Here is a 15,692-nt window from a genome sequence, read left to right as displayed (position 1 = left end):
TCCGGACTATAAACTGCTACCTTTTTTCTACACTTTGAACTCTGCGGATTATAACAGGGTTTCCGCGGGTCATTAAAAAGCATTAAAAGTCATTAAATTGATTTTGCGAAAGTTAAGGCCTTAAACGGCATTAAAAAACATTAAATGCGATGTTCAGAGGCATTAAAAACGTAATATAATTGCAGGACTTGGCCAATAGTGAATACGTCAATCCATGAAAGAATGAATGAAAATAACATTGCGGTCATCGATAAATTGCTAAGTCTGTCTGTGTGTTTCTTTTCTTCATCTGTGGCTTTAAAACTGTATACAAAAAAGCGAGAAAAGCGCTGCGTTTGCATTGCGGCTACTCCACTGGATGGCAGAATCAAGCGGCTCCAGGGGTCCAAACTTTTACATAATTTGGTCACTGTAGGCGTGTAGTCCTTACCTCTGACACCATGTCATGTTAATGAGGAAGCTGAGCTTTTTTCATACACAACTTATTTGTTTCAGTCTCCAGTTCAACACACATGAGCTAACTTGGCTAACATCAGCAAGTCACGTGAAGCAGGTACCGCACGTGACCTACGGTGACCTTGGATGGTCAATACAAGCTGATTGTAACAAAAGACCACAACTCTTACTTTCTGACATTCCCACAGTAAATGACCAATAGATCCTTCAGCAGTCTGACACTTAATACATAACTTGCTATCTACTGTACCCATATTAAACAACTGAGAGGGTGTAAAATACAATCTATTTAAGATGTTAAAGTGACTGATTATTTTCCATATAACTTCCATAACTTGTATTTTTCTAAAATGTTTAAATCAGTCATCCACTTCCAAACACATGCATCATTTGCATTCCTAGTATGATGTTCATTTATTGTTCCATAAAACCTTTTCGCTATGTTTTTAAAATTGTATCCTAATTAAAACATTTATCATCCAGTTTGTGGCTATTATAAGTCATACTTTCAGAGGATATGCATTTTTACAGCATGTTGGAAAAAGGATAACTTCTGGATACATTATATTGATCAACTAATTCAGAATTAGATGTTTATTTAGAGGGCTTAAGTGCAGTTCCACTTTAATCATTTTGATTGAAGGTACATGTGATGATTGACAGGCGGAACCTTCAATTGGCTATTGTCTACGGCCGTGCACAAGTCAGAACACTGGATGCTACTAAAGAAAAATACATAAACACAAATATATTATCCAATAAAACAGACTTGTGAGACAATTCTGATTCACTAGATAGTAACAGGTAATGTAAACTGTTAAACGATTCAACATTATCATTGTCAAATGCTTACAAATATATGTGTATACAGACAATTAATTGTAAACTTTTGACTATATGTAATAACCATATGGAGTCGGACATGGGCATTACATTTTTTGGCATTAAAACTAGCATTAGCTAATATGCTAACACGTTTACAAGTGTCTGTCAGTATTATTAACATACAATGACAATGTTTTTGTATTGTTTCGTAAATTCTTCAGTAAATTCACCATGGTGTCACCGTGGACTTATTGAGTCTGTTTAGCTAATTGGAGAGCTCGATTCCACAGCTATTGTGTCCATGATGATGACTTCTGTTTTTTTTTTATTAGCTGTGTTATTGCAGTGTGACAGGCAATGTTTGGAAACAATTAAGGTATGTAAATAACTAATTCACAGCGTATTTATCTGTGGCTTATAGTCCGGTGAGGCTAATACATGGAAAATATTTTTTCTTGGAAAATTTAGTGGGTGCGGCTTACATACTGGTGCGCTCTACAGTCCGGAAATATATTAATACGTGAGGTAAAGTAGTAGAAATTCTGTGGATCAAGCCCAAAATTAAATCAGTTGTTCCTAATACAATTTCAGACATTTCCTAAATGTTTCATTAAAATTCACCCATCTATCCATCCATTTTCTACCACTTGTCCCTTTCGGGATCGCAGAGGGGCTGGTGCCTATCCTGCATTTACACACCACGGTCAATTTAGTGGTGCCAATGAGCCTATTCCCAGGTATCTGAGGGAACCCACGTAGTCACAGAGAGAATATGCAAACTCCACACAGAAAGACACCGAGCCTGGGAATTGAACCCAGGACCTACTTGTTGTGAGGTAAGAGCACTAATTACTGCGTCACCGATCTGCCCTAAAATGTGCCCATAACTTTTAAAATGATTTTGCTAACTAACTAAAAGAGATAATAAATAAATAAAAAACATATGTATACACTTTAATTTATCTGTCACTTCCGTGTCCGTGGCTATAGCTTGATAATCACATTTTGTACTATGTGAAACTAAAGTTAAATCCAAACGTTTTTTAGCCTTCGTATTAAAAACAGCCCATAACATAAGTATTATAAAATGGCATGCCTTATATTAAAAGGAATAGCTGTGCTATTAACAAGGCAGAATCATGACTCTGGTACAGTATATTTGAATGCAAAGGTGGATGTTTCAGCTTTTATGAAGCACAATCAGAAATAACTGGGTAAACAACAGCTTCAAATCATTTGAAGCATAACATTTTTTAATTTTCCTCCTACATGCTTTCGGGTTGTCAACATACAGGTTTGTTGCTGGAGTGATCAGCAGGGAGAGGATTCCAACCTTTGAGAGGATGCTGTGGCGGGTGTGTCGAGGCAATGTTTTCTTACGGAAGGCTGAGATTGAGGACCCACTTGAGGACCCCGCTACAGTCAGTTCACAATACAAAATAAAATATCTTCTACTAGTTTGATGAGTATAGTTTAATGAGTAAGAAGTATTCAGAAAAAATAATCTAGCTTTCATGTTAGTGCAGTAAAAAACAAACGCTTTACCCTTTTTTAACAGGGAGACCAGGTCCACAAGTCTGTCTTCATCATTTTCTTCCAAGGTGACCAGTTGAAGAACAGGGTGAAGAAGATCTGTGAAGGGTGAGTGTCTTGTACTAAAAGGCTATTTAAGGCGTAGTCACACTTGACAGAGGGGTCAGCAACCTGCTTCATTCAGCCTCTTTGTTGCAATGTAAATGCAGTGAATCATTGAATTTTACTGTTTTTGATTCAATAAATAAAGGGTTTGAATGTTTTCTATCACCTACATTAAGAAATATTCTAACTTAACACAGTTAATGAATTAAGCGTACATTTTAGTTATTTCCCCATATTTCTACACAATAACTCAGATAATAAAACTAGCGAGCAGTAGAGAATATGGTGTGATTAATATAACAATAACACATTTAGTTTTGTTCATTATTGAAGTATTTGTTGCTACCTTATGTTGTATATTTTTTATATGAGATTTCCGATTATTTTAGTTTTACTGAGATTCAAGTCTGTTTTTATCAAACCATATTTAAAATGTATTATTTTCTTCTGTTTATATTCTTATTTTCTTTGTGTTTTTTCCTGAACAAAACACAGTCCGATCGTCTGGAAATAGCATTTATAACTATACAAATGTTGATTTTATAGAGCTTGAACAATGTTTGCCCCGGTATTGATCCCTGGGGTACCCCACAAGATATCTTTAGAGCTGCAGACATGTGTTCTTCAGGTATTGCTTCCAATTGATTAAGCAGCTTTTTATCCAGTTGGAGACTGCACAATATTTACAATCAATTGCATTTGTAATTTCCTCCCTTGTTTCAATTACTGCCATTGATGTTGAAATGTTAGCTCTGTATCTGAATTAGTTGTCCACGAGCTGTCATCTCGCTGTGCGGCACAGGTTTGAAGATGTCGAATAAAGAGTTTTAACAAACGTACTATCTATCGCACAGCTACATGAGCTGGCATCCGTTACACATTTACACTGTACTTGTCTTTGTTATATTCTGTTTTTGTAGCGGGTAACATTATAAAAAGATTAAAACCTATAAAAGTTTATAAGCGTTTTGGGCTCCAAACTATTTTCCATTTGTGCAAGAGGGAGCAAAATGGCTTTTTTGAACGTAAAGTTTGCTGGCGGTGATTGCTCCTCTCTCTTTTACTCAGTTACTTTAATTCTTATTTAAATATGGCATTATTTTTCATATATTCTGTATTCATTTCGTATGTTATAAAATGTTTCTGTCAGTTTTTACTCATTATTTGTTATATTTATAACTGAATTAACTGTCGACAAACTATTTACTTGACTATTACATATTCTGAAATCCTTCTTTCCTTAAGAGAAAATGGTGAAATAAGGACATGTTACACACATAAGCTCAGATTCTTTCTATTCCTTGCCATGTTCTGTTCCTTAATGCAACCACGCACATAATGGTAATTATTTTCTCCACTTGATTCTCCTGACACAACCAACTTATGTATCTAATAAACAGGAAATTAAATTACTTCATATTTGTGAAATAAGGTTGATTGAGTTTGCTGTGTTTATTCTTTCTTTCAGTTTCCGTGCCTCTCTCTATCCATGTCCAGAGACCCCACAAGAGAGGAAAGAGATGCTTGCAGGAGTCAACAGTCGTATTGATGATCTCCAAATGGTACGTTTAGTTTCTTCGCCTATGCCTTTGATTCACACTTAAAATTAGAGCCAAGTGTGATGCAATGTATCTTTCAGTCTTTCTCATTGAGTATCTGTTAAATTTCAGTTATGTAAGTGCAGGTATTGGGTTTTTTATTTGGGTGCCTATTGCCAAACACAGCAATCTTTTTTTTGGCCTGCACAATTGCGCGTTGCTTCCCTGTCTTCCGCACACAAAAAATCTATGCAGCGCACAATATTCAAATCCATAATTCCAACCTAAACTCTAAACAAAATAAACACATAGCTATGTATTTCGTATCAAAAAACAATAAGACTTTTAAAGAGGTGGTCTGCATGAACCATCATTTTATTGAGCAAAGATGATTACTGTCGGCCGTAACTACACTTGAACAACATCAGCAACGAAACTATTATACAGCAAAACTCGTCATTACTGCTGTAATCACACCAAAACAAACAAACAATTTGTCGTATTGAAGGCAGCCGCTCTCTCTCTTTTATTAGTGCCCAAATACGGACACACTTGGCTCAGCCAGTGATGCTTTCACAGCTTCAAAAACAGTCGGACAACTCCAACACCACACATTAACTGTAACTACCAGGTCGACACACAAATGCAGTTCACACGCAGCCAATCAATGTCATTAACGGCGTGTTATGCGTGTTGTGCGGCGAACCTTCACTTCCTACACTTGCTTTTCTTTCCGTTTTTGGGAAAGCGATATAAAAGCATTTCAAGCGGGTGGAGCAGCCACCACGTTGCACAACAGGGCATTTTTACATGTCAAAAAACTAATGAGGAAGCACAGCAAACACATAGTATCAGCTCAAAGTTGTTAGCAAACATGGCGCCCTGTAACCACACGAGTGCCTTTTGACCAATCATTGAGGAGATCGCCTGAAACCAAACTCTGTCTATACGCAACTCTGGTGCCACCCTACTGCAAAGTTTGGAGAAAATCCGTCATGCAGGTTTTGTGATTTTTTTTAAGTCAACTCCTTACACATGAACTATCCCAAATTTTAAATTGGTTTATTTTAACAGAAATACACAGAAGATTAAAAAATAAATAAATACTGGGAAATTATTAAATAGATCATTTACATTTGACCGAATGAAATGATTATATGATCCCCCAAAAATTGTAACCTATTACTTAGTTGAGAAACCTTTGTCGGCAATCAGACCTTTAATTTAGTTGTTCTGTGCACATCCCAGAAGCGATTTGCCCCACTACTTTTCTACAGATATTCCCTAAATCCTAAAAGTTTCAGGGCTGTCATTCAAAACTATCATCTCAATCCAAATTATTATTTTTTTTTTTTAATGGGATTAAGGTCCAGATCTCCAAGATCTTAATGTGCTTCTTCTTTAGCCACCAGTTTGCTGCCTTGGTTGTATGTTTTTCCATGCTGGAAACCTCATATTCCGGATCAGTAATACGGGGTTGGTCACTTACCCTTCTCAGAGTCCATCCATCCATCCATTTTCTACCGCTTATTCTTTTTTGGTGTTGCGGGGGGCGCTGGAGCCTATCTCAGCTACAATCGGGCGGAAGGCGGGGTACACCCTGGACAAGTCGCCACCTCATCGCAGGGCCAACACAGATAGACAGACAACATTCACACTCACATTCACACACTAGGGCCAATTTAGTGTTGCCAATCAACCTATCCCCAGATGCATGTCTTTGGAGGTGGGAGGAAGCCGGAGTACCCGGAGGGAACCCACGCAGTCACGGGGAGAACATGCAAACTCCCTTCTCAGAGTCATCCTTACCCTAATAGGTGAGATCTTGAATGGAACTCTAGTGAGAGCTATGGCCCATGTTCTTGTTGTTCTTCCATTTCTTTCTTACCAAGCTTCTTGGTGAAGGGATAGTCCTAACCTGTGTGCCTCATTGAAACATTACCAACGAGTAGAATTAATGTGACTAGTAGGGAATCAAATACTTATTTCACTCAATCAAATACAAATTAATTAAATTGTTTAAAGTTTTCTCTGCATGTTTTTTGTTTATAGTCTCTCTCACATTGTTAAATAAAAAACTATTTAGTATTCGAGCAAAACATGTCTATAAAAATGTAATATGAGATGGTCACTTAATTAACATTGCTTCAAATAAACTCCTGCACTACAAATAACATGTATTCATAATTTAAAATGGGTTTTCTTACTCTGTTATGACACTGTCAACGTCACAACAAAAATTTAGCAACACTTTTGTCAAAAACTGTGTACAACAGTATCTTTGTCTTCAGTGTCATGCATGCTCCTTGCTCCATCATATTTATATCAAAAGTCATTGTAGCGTAGACAGACCTTTTCTTCGCAATGGGTCTTATCTGCAAAAGTCTTTTGTTTCGTATCAATGAGTTGTGGGTCCCAGGCTGTAAACAAGTCTGTTTTCTCTGCTAGGGGTCAGCGCTAGTGTGAGTCTGCCAAACACATGTATTACACTGATATAGTAGAACATTTGGCTCAGGTTTATATATATACATATATATATATATATATATATATATGTGTGTATATATATATATATATATATATATGTGTGTATATATATATATATATATATATATATATATATGTGTATATATATATATATATATATATATATATATATATATATATATATATATATATATATATCATTTGGCCTACCTGTATAACTGACTAAGGAGTTTGACATATGGATGGGAACAAAACATTGAATATCAGGTGGCCAGAATACCTTGTTTTTACTAGTAATTTCTCGTGAAAACCAATGGGCAAAAAAGGCTTGTCAACACACTCCAGAACATTTAGAAAATTCAGCCTTCAAAGAGTCCTTTCGAAACAAATTTGTTTCCAAGATTTTATGTTATTATTACCAAATAAAACCAAGTATACTAGACAGGTGAGCAATGCTAAATCTCGTGTTTTCATTATATTATACATCTGCTGGTTACATTGCAGTTGTACAAAATCATAACTTAGCCTTGACTCGTCACTGAAGTTTGTCTTCTTAGGCAACAGTATTATTTGGACATCCACCTAATTCCAAATTTTTCCACCTCAGGTACTGAACCAGACTGAGGACCACCGTCAACGTGTATTGCAGGCCGCCTCAAAGACCATGCGAGTTTGGTTCATCAAGGTCAGGAAGATGAAAGCCATCTACCACACGCTCAACCTGTGCAACATAGACGTCACTCAGAAATGTCTGATTGCGGAGGTCTGGTGTCCTGTGTCAGACCTGGACTCCATCCAGTTTGCTCTACGAAGAGGAACGGTGAGTTCAACCTTTTCGTAGGTCATTTTTCCATCCATCCATCCATTTATCTATCGCTTATTCGAGTTTGGGTCGCAGGGGCAGCAGTCTAAGCAGAGATGCCCAGACTTCCCTGTCCCCAGCCACTTACTCTACATCCACCGGGTGGACACTGAGGCGTTTGCAGGCCAGCTGTGAGACGTAGTCCCTCCTGCGTTTCCGAGGTCTGTCTCAAGGCCTCCTTCCGGCTGGACATGCCCAAAACACCTTACCAGGGAGGTATCTAGGAGGCATCCATAGTATATTCTCGAGCCACCTTGGCTTGCTCCTCTCGACGGGAAAGAGCAGCAGCTCTACTTTGAGCCTCTCCCGGATGACCAAGATTCTAACCCTATCTCTGATGGTGATTCCTGCGGAGGGTAGGAAGGTAGACTGACCGGTAAACCGAGCTCCCTCTTCATCACAACAGACCGGTACAGTGACTGCATCACCGCTGCACCGATCCATCTGTCAAACTCGCGTTCCATTCTTCTCTCACTTGTGAACAAGACCCTGAGATAATTGAACTCATTCACTTGAGGCAGAACTTCACACCAAACCCGTGGGGTGCAGTCCACCCTTTTTCAACTGAGAACCAGGGCCTCACATTTGGAGGTGCTGATCGTTATCCCAGCAGCTTTACACTCGGCTGCAAACCGCCCTAGTGAACACTGAAGGTTCCAGCCTGATGAAGCCAACAGTACTTGAAAGTACCATTCTTGAAAAGGTGGACCACCACCCCAGTCTGCCAATCCAGAGGTAGTCCCAGACTTCCACGCTATGTTGAAGAGACGTGTCAGCCATGACAGTCCCATAACATCCAGAGCCTTGAGGTATTCAGGGCTAATCTTGTCCTCTCCTGGGGCCTTGCCACTGGGCAGTTTGTTTGTTCTCAGCAACCTCGGCTCCACTGATGGACATATCCGCATTTGTGGGCCCGGCATCCCTCGCCTGGGCGAGGTACGGTTCCTGGATTGTCCTTTTTTCATGGAGTCTTTTGAATCGCTCTTAGTCTGACCCATCACCAGTTTGCTTTGGGAAACCCTACCAGTGGCATTTAGACCCCGACATCATAGCTCTTTGGACCATTTGGGTATTCATACTCCGCGACCACTTTAGGTGCCGATTCATGGAGGTGGTCATTTTTATCAATATAAATTATTTCTATTATAGTGTTAGGGCACCAGTAGGTATCTATATCGTCAGGGCCAAGTGCGGCTCGCCAAAAGTCTTCAGTACGGCCTGCGAGACTTCACAAGTTTAACGAGAAGATTGACCCGCGGCGTGTTTTTGCCTAAATTTTGTCCACTGTGTACTGAATTGGAGTGATATTGCCGTCCTCTTGTGGGTAAGGTTAGATTCGATGGCCAATGACCATGACTCTCATTTGACAGTGGCTCGAGCACGGCATCAATATATATGACCCAATCCAAACAACTTTCCCCACACATAATATAAATTAACTATAACCAACAAATAAAGTCAACACACGGTCGTGTATTACACACCTGCCATTTCAACATTGTGGACAATATAAAACACGTATAATTTAAAAATTACACATATATAAATCTATAACAGTGCTTGTTGGGTGATTTGCAACACTCTCACACTTCCCCTTTTTTGCCGCATTTTAGCTGTTTGATACAAAACTTTAGGGAGGTCGTCAGGGAAGTAAATAAGGTAAGAGTCGAACTTTCACATACTCTTAATGTTCAATGTTTTATAGTTTATACTTCATGTTGCATTGTCATCAGGGTCTGATGTGGGTGGGGAGTTGTTCAAGTTGAAGTAGTTAAAGTTATGTGTTGTTCAGTCTGTTATAGCGTGCTATAATCAATGCAAACCGAAGTGTTATTTTGGTACATAAGATTATTGTTACGCCACAATCAACTCTTTCCTGTGGAACACCGCAGAGGCCACCACAGTGTATATGTTTTTTGTTGTTGTCTTTGTTTTACTTTTGTAGCTGTATGTAGAAATGGATGGTTGCATCAGCTCTGCTTTTTTAATGTCTTTAATGTCCTTTGTGTTCTTTGATGTTTGATGTTTCTCTCTTACACACATGCTTATGTGTGTTTTTCCCCTTGGCCTCAGTCTGGACCCCCTCTCCAGGGCCTCGGCTTAGACTGAATAGTTTTTTTTCTCACCACCCCCCAGTATTTACCTGTTTCTCACCTTTTTTGTAAGGGGCGCCAGAAGCTGGCAGACCCGTCAGCGATCCTGTTCTGTCTCCCTGTAATGTTTGTCTGCTCTTAAATGGGATTGCGATGAAAATATTAATTTCCCCTCGGGGATTAATAAAGTATTTCCGTTTCTGTTTCTGTGTAGCGAAAAAAAGCTCTATAATGTGTGTATTTGGGCATGATTGTGTGTGTGTGTGTGTGTGTGTGTGTGTGTGTGTGTGTGTGTGTGTGTGTGTGTGTGTGTGTGTGTGTGTGTGTGTGTGTGTGTGTGTGTGTGTGTGTACGCATCAATACAACAGTGTATTTGCAATTACCCTGCGAAAATATGGCTTTACTGCAGTTTGTGTTCTCACATGTTTGGCAAACTTCCCTCTTCAATTTGGTATGAAATTAATATCCAGACTTAGAGCACTGCGATCGCAGATTATGTTACAGCTGTGTACATGATCACAGATCACTCTGAAACAGCACACAAAGTTGTAATAAATAATAATAAAAAAAACAACTGAAGTTAATGTAGTGATTTCGATATCAAATTTATTTAGATGCTTATTTAATTACATTACACATACAAATTAAATATCTATATAAATACACGTACTTGAATATATATATTGTGTATACATTGTGTGTGTGCGTGTGTTTGTTTATGTTTATATATATATATATATATATATGTTTATTTATATATATATATATATATATATATATATATATACACACATATATGTACCATATATGTATATAATATATTAATAAAATATGTATATGTATGTACACAAAGCCTATATATATATATATATATATATATATATATATATATATATATATATATATATATATATATATATATATATATATATATATATATATATATATATATGTATATATATAGTTACGTTACATGCAGTCTGCTTTGGCCCGCGGCCAAATTCTTTTAGCCCAATGTGGACCCCAGGTCAAATAGTTTGGACACCCCTACTATATGTAATTGGTGTGAATATACATGTTAAAATTACATTTTTATTACAATTGTTATTGGCACAAGAGGTTAACATCATGTAACATCTCCCAGCAGGGAAGTCTTTTATTGACACCTGCTTTTTAAGTCTTAAACAAGTCACTGTGTTTCTATTCATTATAATTACACCCAGCTGGAAATAATATTTATGTTGGCAGAGCACTGACCTTTTACATGGTACTGTATATCATATAGTTTTGATGCCACGTAAACTCGGCGTGATGGAGTAACGTCAGACAGCAACTAGAGAACTATCAGCGTATGCTATCTTGCTTCTGAGCAACTTTACGAAATATTGTATTACGTACTTAAATTTTTTACTGTTTTGAGTGAATTAATATTGGCCTGTGGATTATCGGATCGCTAGACTTTTGACTTTGAGGGTCTTTTGAACAGAAAATATTGTTGTGTTACAAACTTTTGTGTGGTGTTGCTTCCTTATTTGTGATTATTCCAAGCTGATAATCAGATTTTAGGGCTGGGCGGTATGGCAAAAAAAAAAAAAAAAATAATAATCTGATCTTCATTAATATCACAATTTTTTACATTATTTTTAACGTGCCAGTTTCATAGCATCTGTACTAAAAACCAAACAAACTAGGGATTAGTTCAATGTTTTATATACTTATTACTTATATACTTGGCTGGATAACATGCTATTTGAATTAAAAAAAGGAAATTAAATAAGAAAAAGCTCCGTAACCATGTATCATTAAATTTCAGTTGACACTTTTTGGAGAATTTTGTCTTTCATTCACAATCCTTATATAAGGATTATTTTATTTGATCAAAAACTGGTAGTTTTAAACAACAATGTAAACAGTGCATCTTACTTTTAGCAAAATTATTTTTAATAATGTTCTTCTTCTTTTAAGACCATATATAAATTGTACTTTTTATGGAATCATTTTCAAAGATCTAAATTAAGACCTTCCTCTGGGAGGTAATACTTCTGTCTTGAACAAAATACTTCTGTTAATAAAAAATGTAGCATTGTACATTGCATGCAAATAGGTAAACTCCAATAAATCAATAGATACCAATAATAAATGAATAGTAATAATAGATAATCAATCAGATCAATAAAGTGTGAACTTAAAACTTATGTCTTGAACAAATACAATAAAATACAAATTTAGTCTTTAGCATTGTATACAAATAAAAATTCAAGTAAAACATTGAGAGGACTATAGTTTTTAGTATGTGAATAAAAACAGAAAATGTCATTGTATGTGCTCCCCGATGTGCAGAGCGAACACTTCAGTGATCGCTCTGTGTATTGTGCTCCTTTCTCATCATACTTGGTACCTTGTGTAAAGGATTCCACCACAGTAAGCTGCTTTTTAGCTGGAGTTTGTTGTTGTTGCGGTCTTGTTTACTTCGTAGAGTTACATTTCCCGCACTTGGCTGGAAGGTTTGGTTCAAATGCTGGAATAAGTTTGTTGTTCTGCTGCCTTTTTAAACAAACTTTTCAGTGTACAGTCATTTGTTCCACGCTTGTTACTGCAAAACAAACTACTGACAATACTTTTCTTTTCTTTGGAACAAACGTCTCGTTCTTGTTTGTGTCAGCATCAGCCATGTTTTCATGTGTGTGACTCTAGAATGAAGGAAACAAGGGGGAGGGGAAAAGCTACAGAAGTCCCTGGTGGGAAAAATATACCAAAGCAAGTGAAGAAAAAACATTATTATTTTTTTTTTTTAATTGTCTGCAACAAAAAAATGCCAATTTATCGATAAACTCGATACATCGCCCAGGCCTACAATGTAAGTGTATATGTAGTAACAGGCCTACAATGTAAGTGTATATGTAGTAACAGGCCTACAATGTAAGTGTATATGTAGTAACAGGCACATTCATACTAATACCATGTAATATTTTCATATTTTGCTCATTTGAAGCATACGATGGCATATTAATTTCACAGACACATCACATTGTTTGCTTTTCCCAACAACAACACTACTACTCATGGCATACTTCATGAGAGACAGCACAAACTACTTTGGGACAACTGATGATCCAGAACCTTATATTTTTAAACCTGAATATACGGAGGATGAGCTACAAATTTGAGAAGCTGCGTGCTAAACAGATTCAGCTTTAGTGAAATATTAAGCATCATGCAGCATTATTAATTACTTAGTGCTAAACAAGAAAACTACGAAATACGAACATAATAAAACAACCACTTACTGTACAATGCCTGCTCTCACTGAGATGACAACTGATGGGATGTTCATATCTTCTCGTTTAGATGAAGAATTAATCATTATCATACAGAATGTAAAAAAATTAAAAAAAATTAAAAGTGTCACCAACGAGCGTCTTTTCGTTCTATCTCATCATTTCTGGGTATAAGTTGGATGTCAATGTTGACCAACTTCTTGGTTTATGGCTACAACTTTCTACTATCCAGGTGAGAAGGCATTATTTATTAACTTTTACCAGTTTAGAGGCGATGCAGCAGCAGCAGCTGTGTATGTCAATACTGTAGCTTGCTAAGTTAGTTAGCTCTTTCTGATCACAGCGCAGCTAAAAATAGTTTGTCTGCATTAGGGCTTATAATAACAACATCGCTGATACTTGGTTAAAACTCAGGTCACAAAATGTAAACTTTATGGGTGGAATAGTGTACTCTCATTAGCTGCACTGTTAGCCACTTCGTACTTGCTGTATTTTACTAATTAGAATGCATAAAAAAAAGACAAACTTGTGTTAGGTGTCAAAATAAATTATGTTTTACTTCACGATTCTTACTTTTAACAATTCTGAATCGATTAAAAAAAAAATCACACAATTTTGGGGGGAAAAAAGACTATTATTATTATTATTACTATTTTTTTTTTTTTAATCCGTCCTGTCCAGCCATTCAGGCAAAATATATTTTTGATGCGCCCCACAACCCCGAGAAAAGACAAGTCTTGGATACCTTTCTCCCTCGCGTGTCTATGAACATTTTCATTCATTCAGGTCATTGTAATCTCCGGGAATTCAATCGATCGCAACTGGACTGTTTGGATTGTCTTAGAAGATGTTTTGCCTCTCTTCCGAGTAGGCTTCATCCGTTCATGCTCATGGACTTAGATTGGTCAGTCTAGTCTGGATTTAGTCTAGATCTGACCAATTTAAGTCTGTGAGCATGAACAGATGACTGGATGAGAGGTGAAACGTCTTCTAAAACACACCACAGTCTGGTTGAGATTGATTGAATGCCCTGAGATTCTCTTGTTGCCTTATTTGTATTTGACTTTAATAAATGTTTGGTTAGAATTTTACTCAACAAAACAAAGTTTCTTTTAAGTAATATATAAATTGATCATAGTTGTTATTTATTTTATGGAGGAATGTAGTTGATCAAAAAACTGGCACCCAATATTATTAAAAAAGTTTTGATTTTTAATCGGGAATCGCTTTGAAAAGAGAATCGATTCTGATTTGAATCGTTACCCCAAGAATGCAATCGAATCAAATCGTATGGTGCCCAAAAATTCACAGCCCTAGTAATTACTGTAAAACATTTTTTTAATTCATGCATGACATGCCGTTGCTAAGTAAGCATATTTATGACAAATCAACACATACTACACAACACAACATTAGGAAACAAAACTAAACAGTTATCATCTAAACGTTAAACATTACTTGTCTTTATGTTGATCCCATTTTCCAGTTAATACGGTCTCGTTTGTAGTTAATGCTGACTGCAGTTCTGTCCAGTCCTTGGCAATGGTTGTTTTCTTGTTCGTGTTTTGTGTGCTGTGTGTGTCTGGCAGAATAAAAATATTTAATGTTTAGCAGCTGGTGGTAAAGTTTTGCTCCTGTGCTGCAAAACATTTACATTAGTACCTATGTCAAAATGTAATTTTCTACGTGGCGGATGTAGACACTGCAATAGAGGATCGTAGGAAATAAAGTCCCAAAAGACGTGTGGCCAAAATAAACCATATTGTCATGTATGACTTACTGGAAATAGGGATCTAGCTAGTGTACGTTTTGCCTCTCATTCGAGCAAGCACTGAAATAATATGAACCTTAAGAAGCCAAAACAATATTGTTTTTCTGCTAATACATTTTATTTTGTGTCTATTTATTGTATTTATTCGTTTAGATAAAACTTGGTTTAAAGATTTCAGTGTGTGTATGAGTAATTTTTAAGCATATCCAACAATAATGATAAACACGATAATTTTGGTCACAATAACTGTGAAATGAAATTTTCATATGGTTCCCTCCATAACTGGAATGCAGTGAGTTAGTTGCTGATTCCATACATCTTCACTCCCCTTTGAAGCATGTAGGAGAATCTGTTAGCTCTCACATGTTACTGCATTGCAATGACAGTCATGTGACTTTGGCGTGCCTGGTAAATGTATGTGAAGCCTCTGAAAAACTACATAATACTCACACTTCACTTCACTAATAACGTATCATAGGGATGGAAAACTGTTTTCCATAATATTTAAATACCCAATCCAAACACTCAAAGGCAATATTTTGGCATAATTGACTTGTTTCCCCATTGTTATACAGCAACGATATCCTCTTCCTTGGCCCTTGCTTTCCATTCAAAGCTTCGTGAGCCCTGCTTCCTGTTGTCGTGTTCTGACTGCCTGCTTTTGAGTAGAGAAACAGTTAGTGTCGTGTTCAGACTTTTTGTTTCAACCTATTAGTCGCATTCCTTTATGAACTGCATACATAT

General features: G+C 36.8%; 1 protein-coding gene across 4 annotated transcripts in view; it reads left to right on the top strand.

Moving 5' to 3' along the window:
• Window positions 1–15,692, top strand: part of LOC133610641 (V-type proton ATPase 116 kDa subunit a 1-like) — a 71,507-nt gene that overhangs the window by 14,679 nt on the left and 41,136 nt on the right. For all 4 annotated transcript variants that reach the window (XM_072914090.1, XM_061967094.1, XM_072914089.1 and 1 more), the window contains exons 7-10: window positions 2,576–2,702; window positions 2,840–2,922; window positions 4,388–4,481; window positions 7,552–7,764. In XM_072914090.1, coding sequence (XP_072770191.1) covers window positions 2,576–2,702; window positions 2,840–2,922; window positions 4,388–4,481; window positions 7,552–7,764 — 517 coding nt within the window. The remainder of the gene's footprint in view (window positions 1–2,575; window positions 2,703–2,839; window positions 2,923–4,387; window positions 4,482–7,551; window positions 7,765–15,692) is intronic.

This window comes from Nerophis lumbriciformis, linkage group LG11 (genome assembly GCF_033978685.3).
Source record: "Nerophis lumbriciformis linkage group LG11, RoL_Nlum_v2.1, whole genome shotgun sequence".
NCBI lineage: Eukaryota > Metazoa > Chordata > Actinopteri > Syngnathiformes > Syngnathidae > Nerophis > Nerophis lumbriciformis.
Note: the sequence above shows the minus strand (reverse complement) of the source record. Positions and strands in the feature narration are given on the sequence as shown.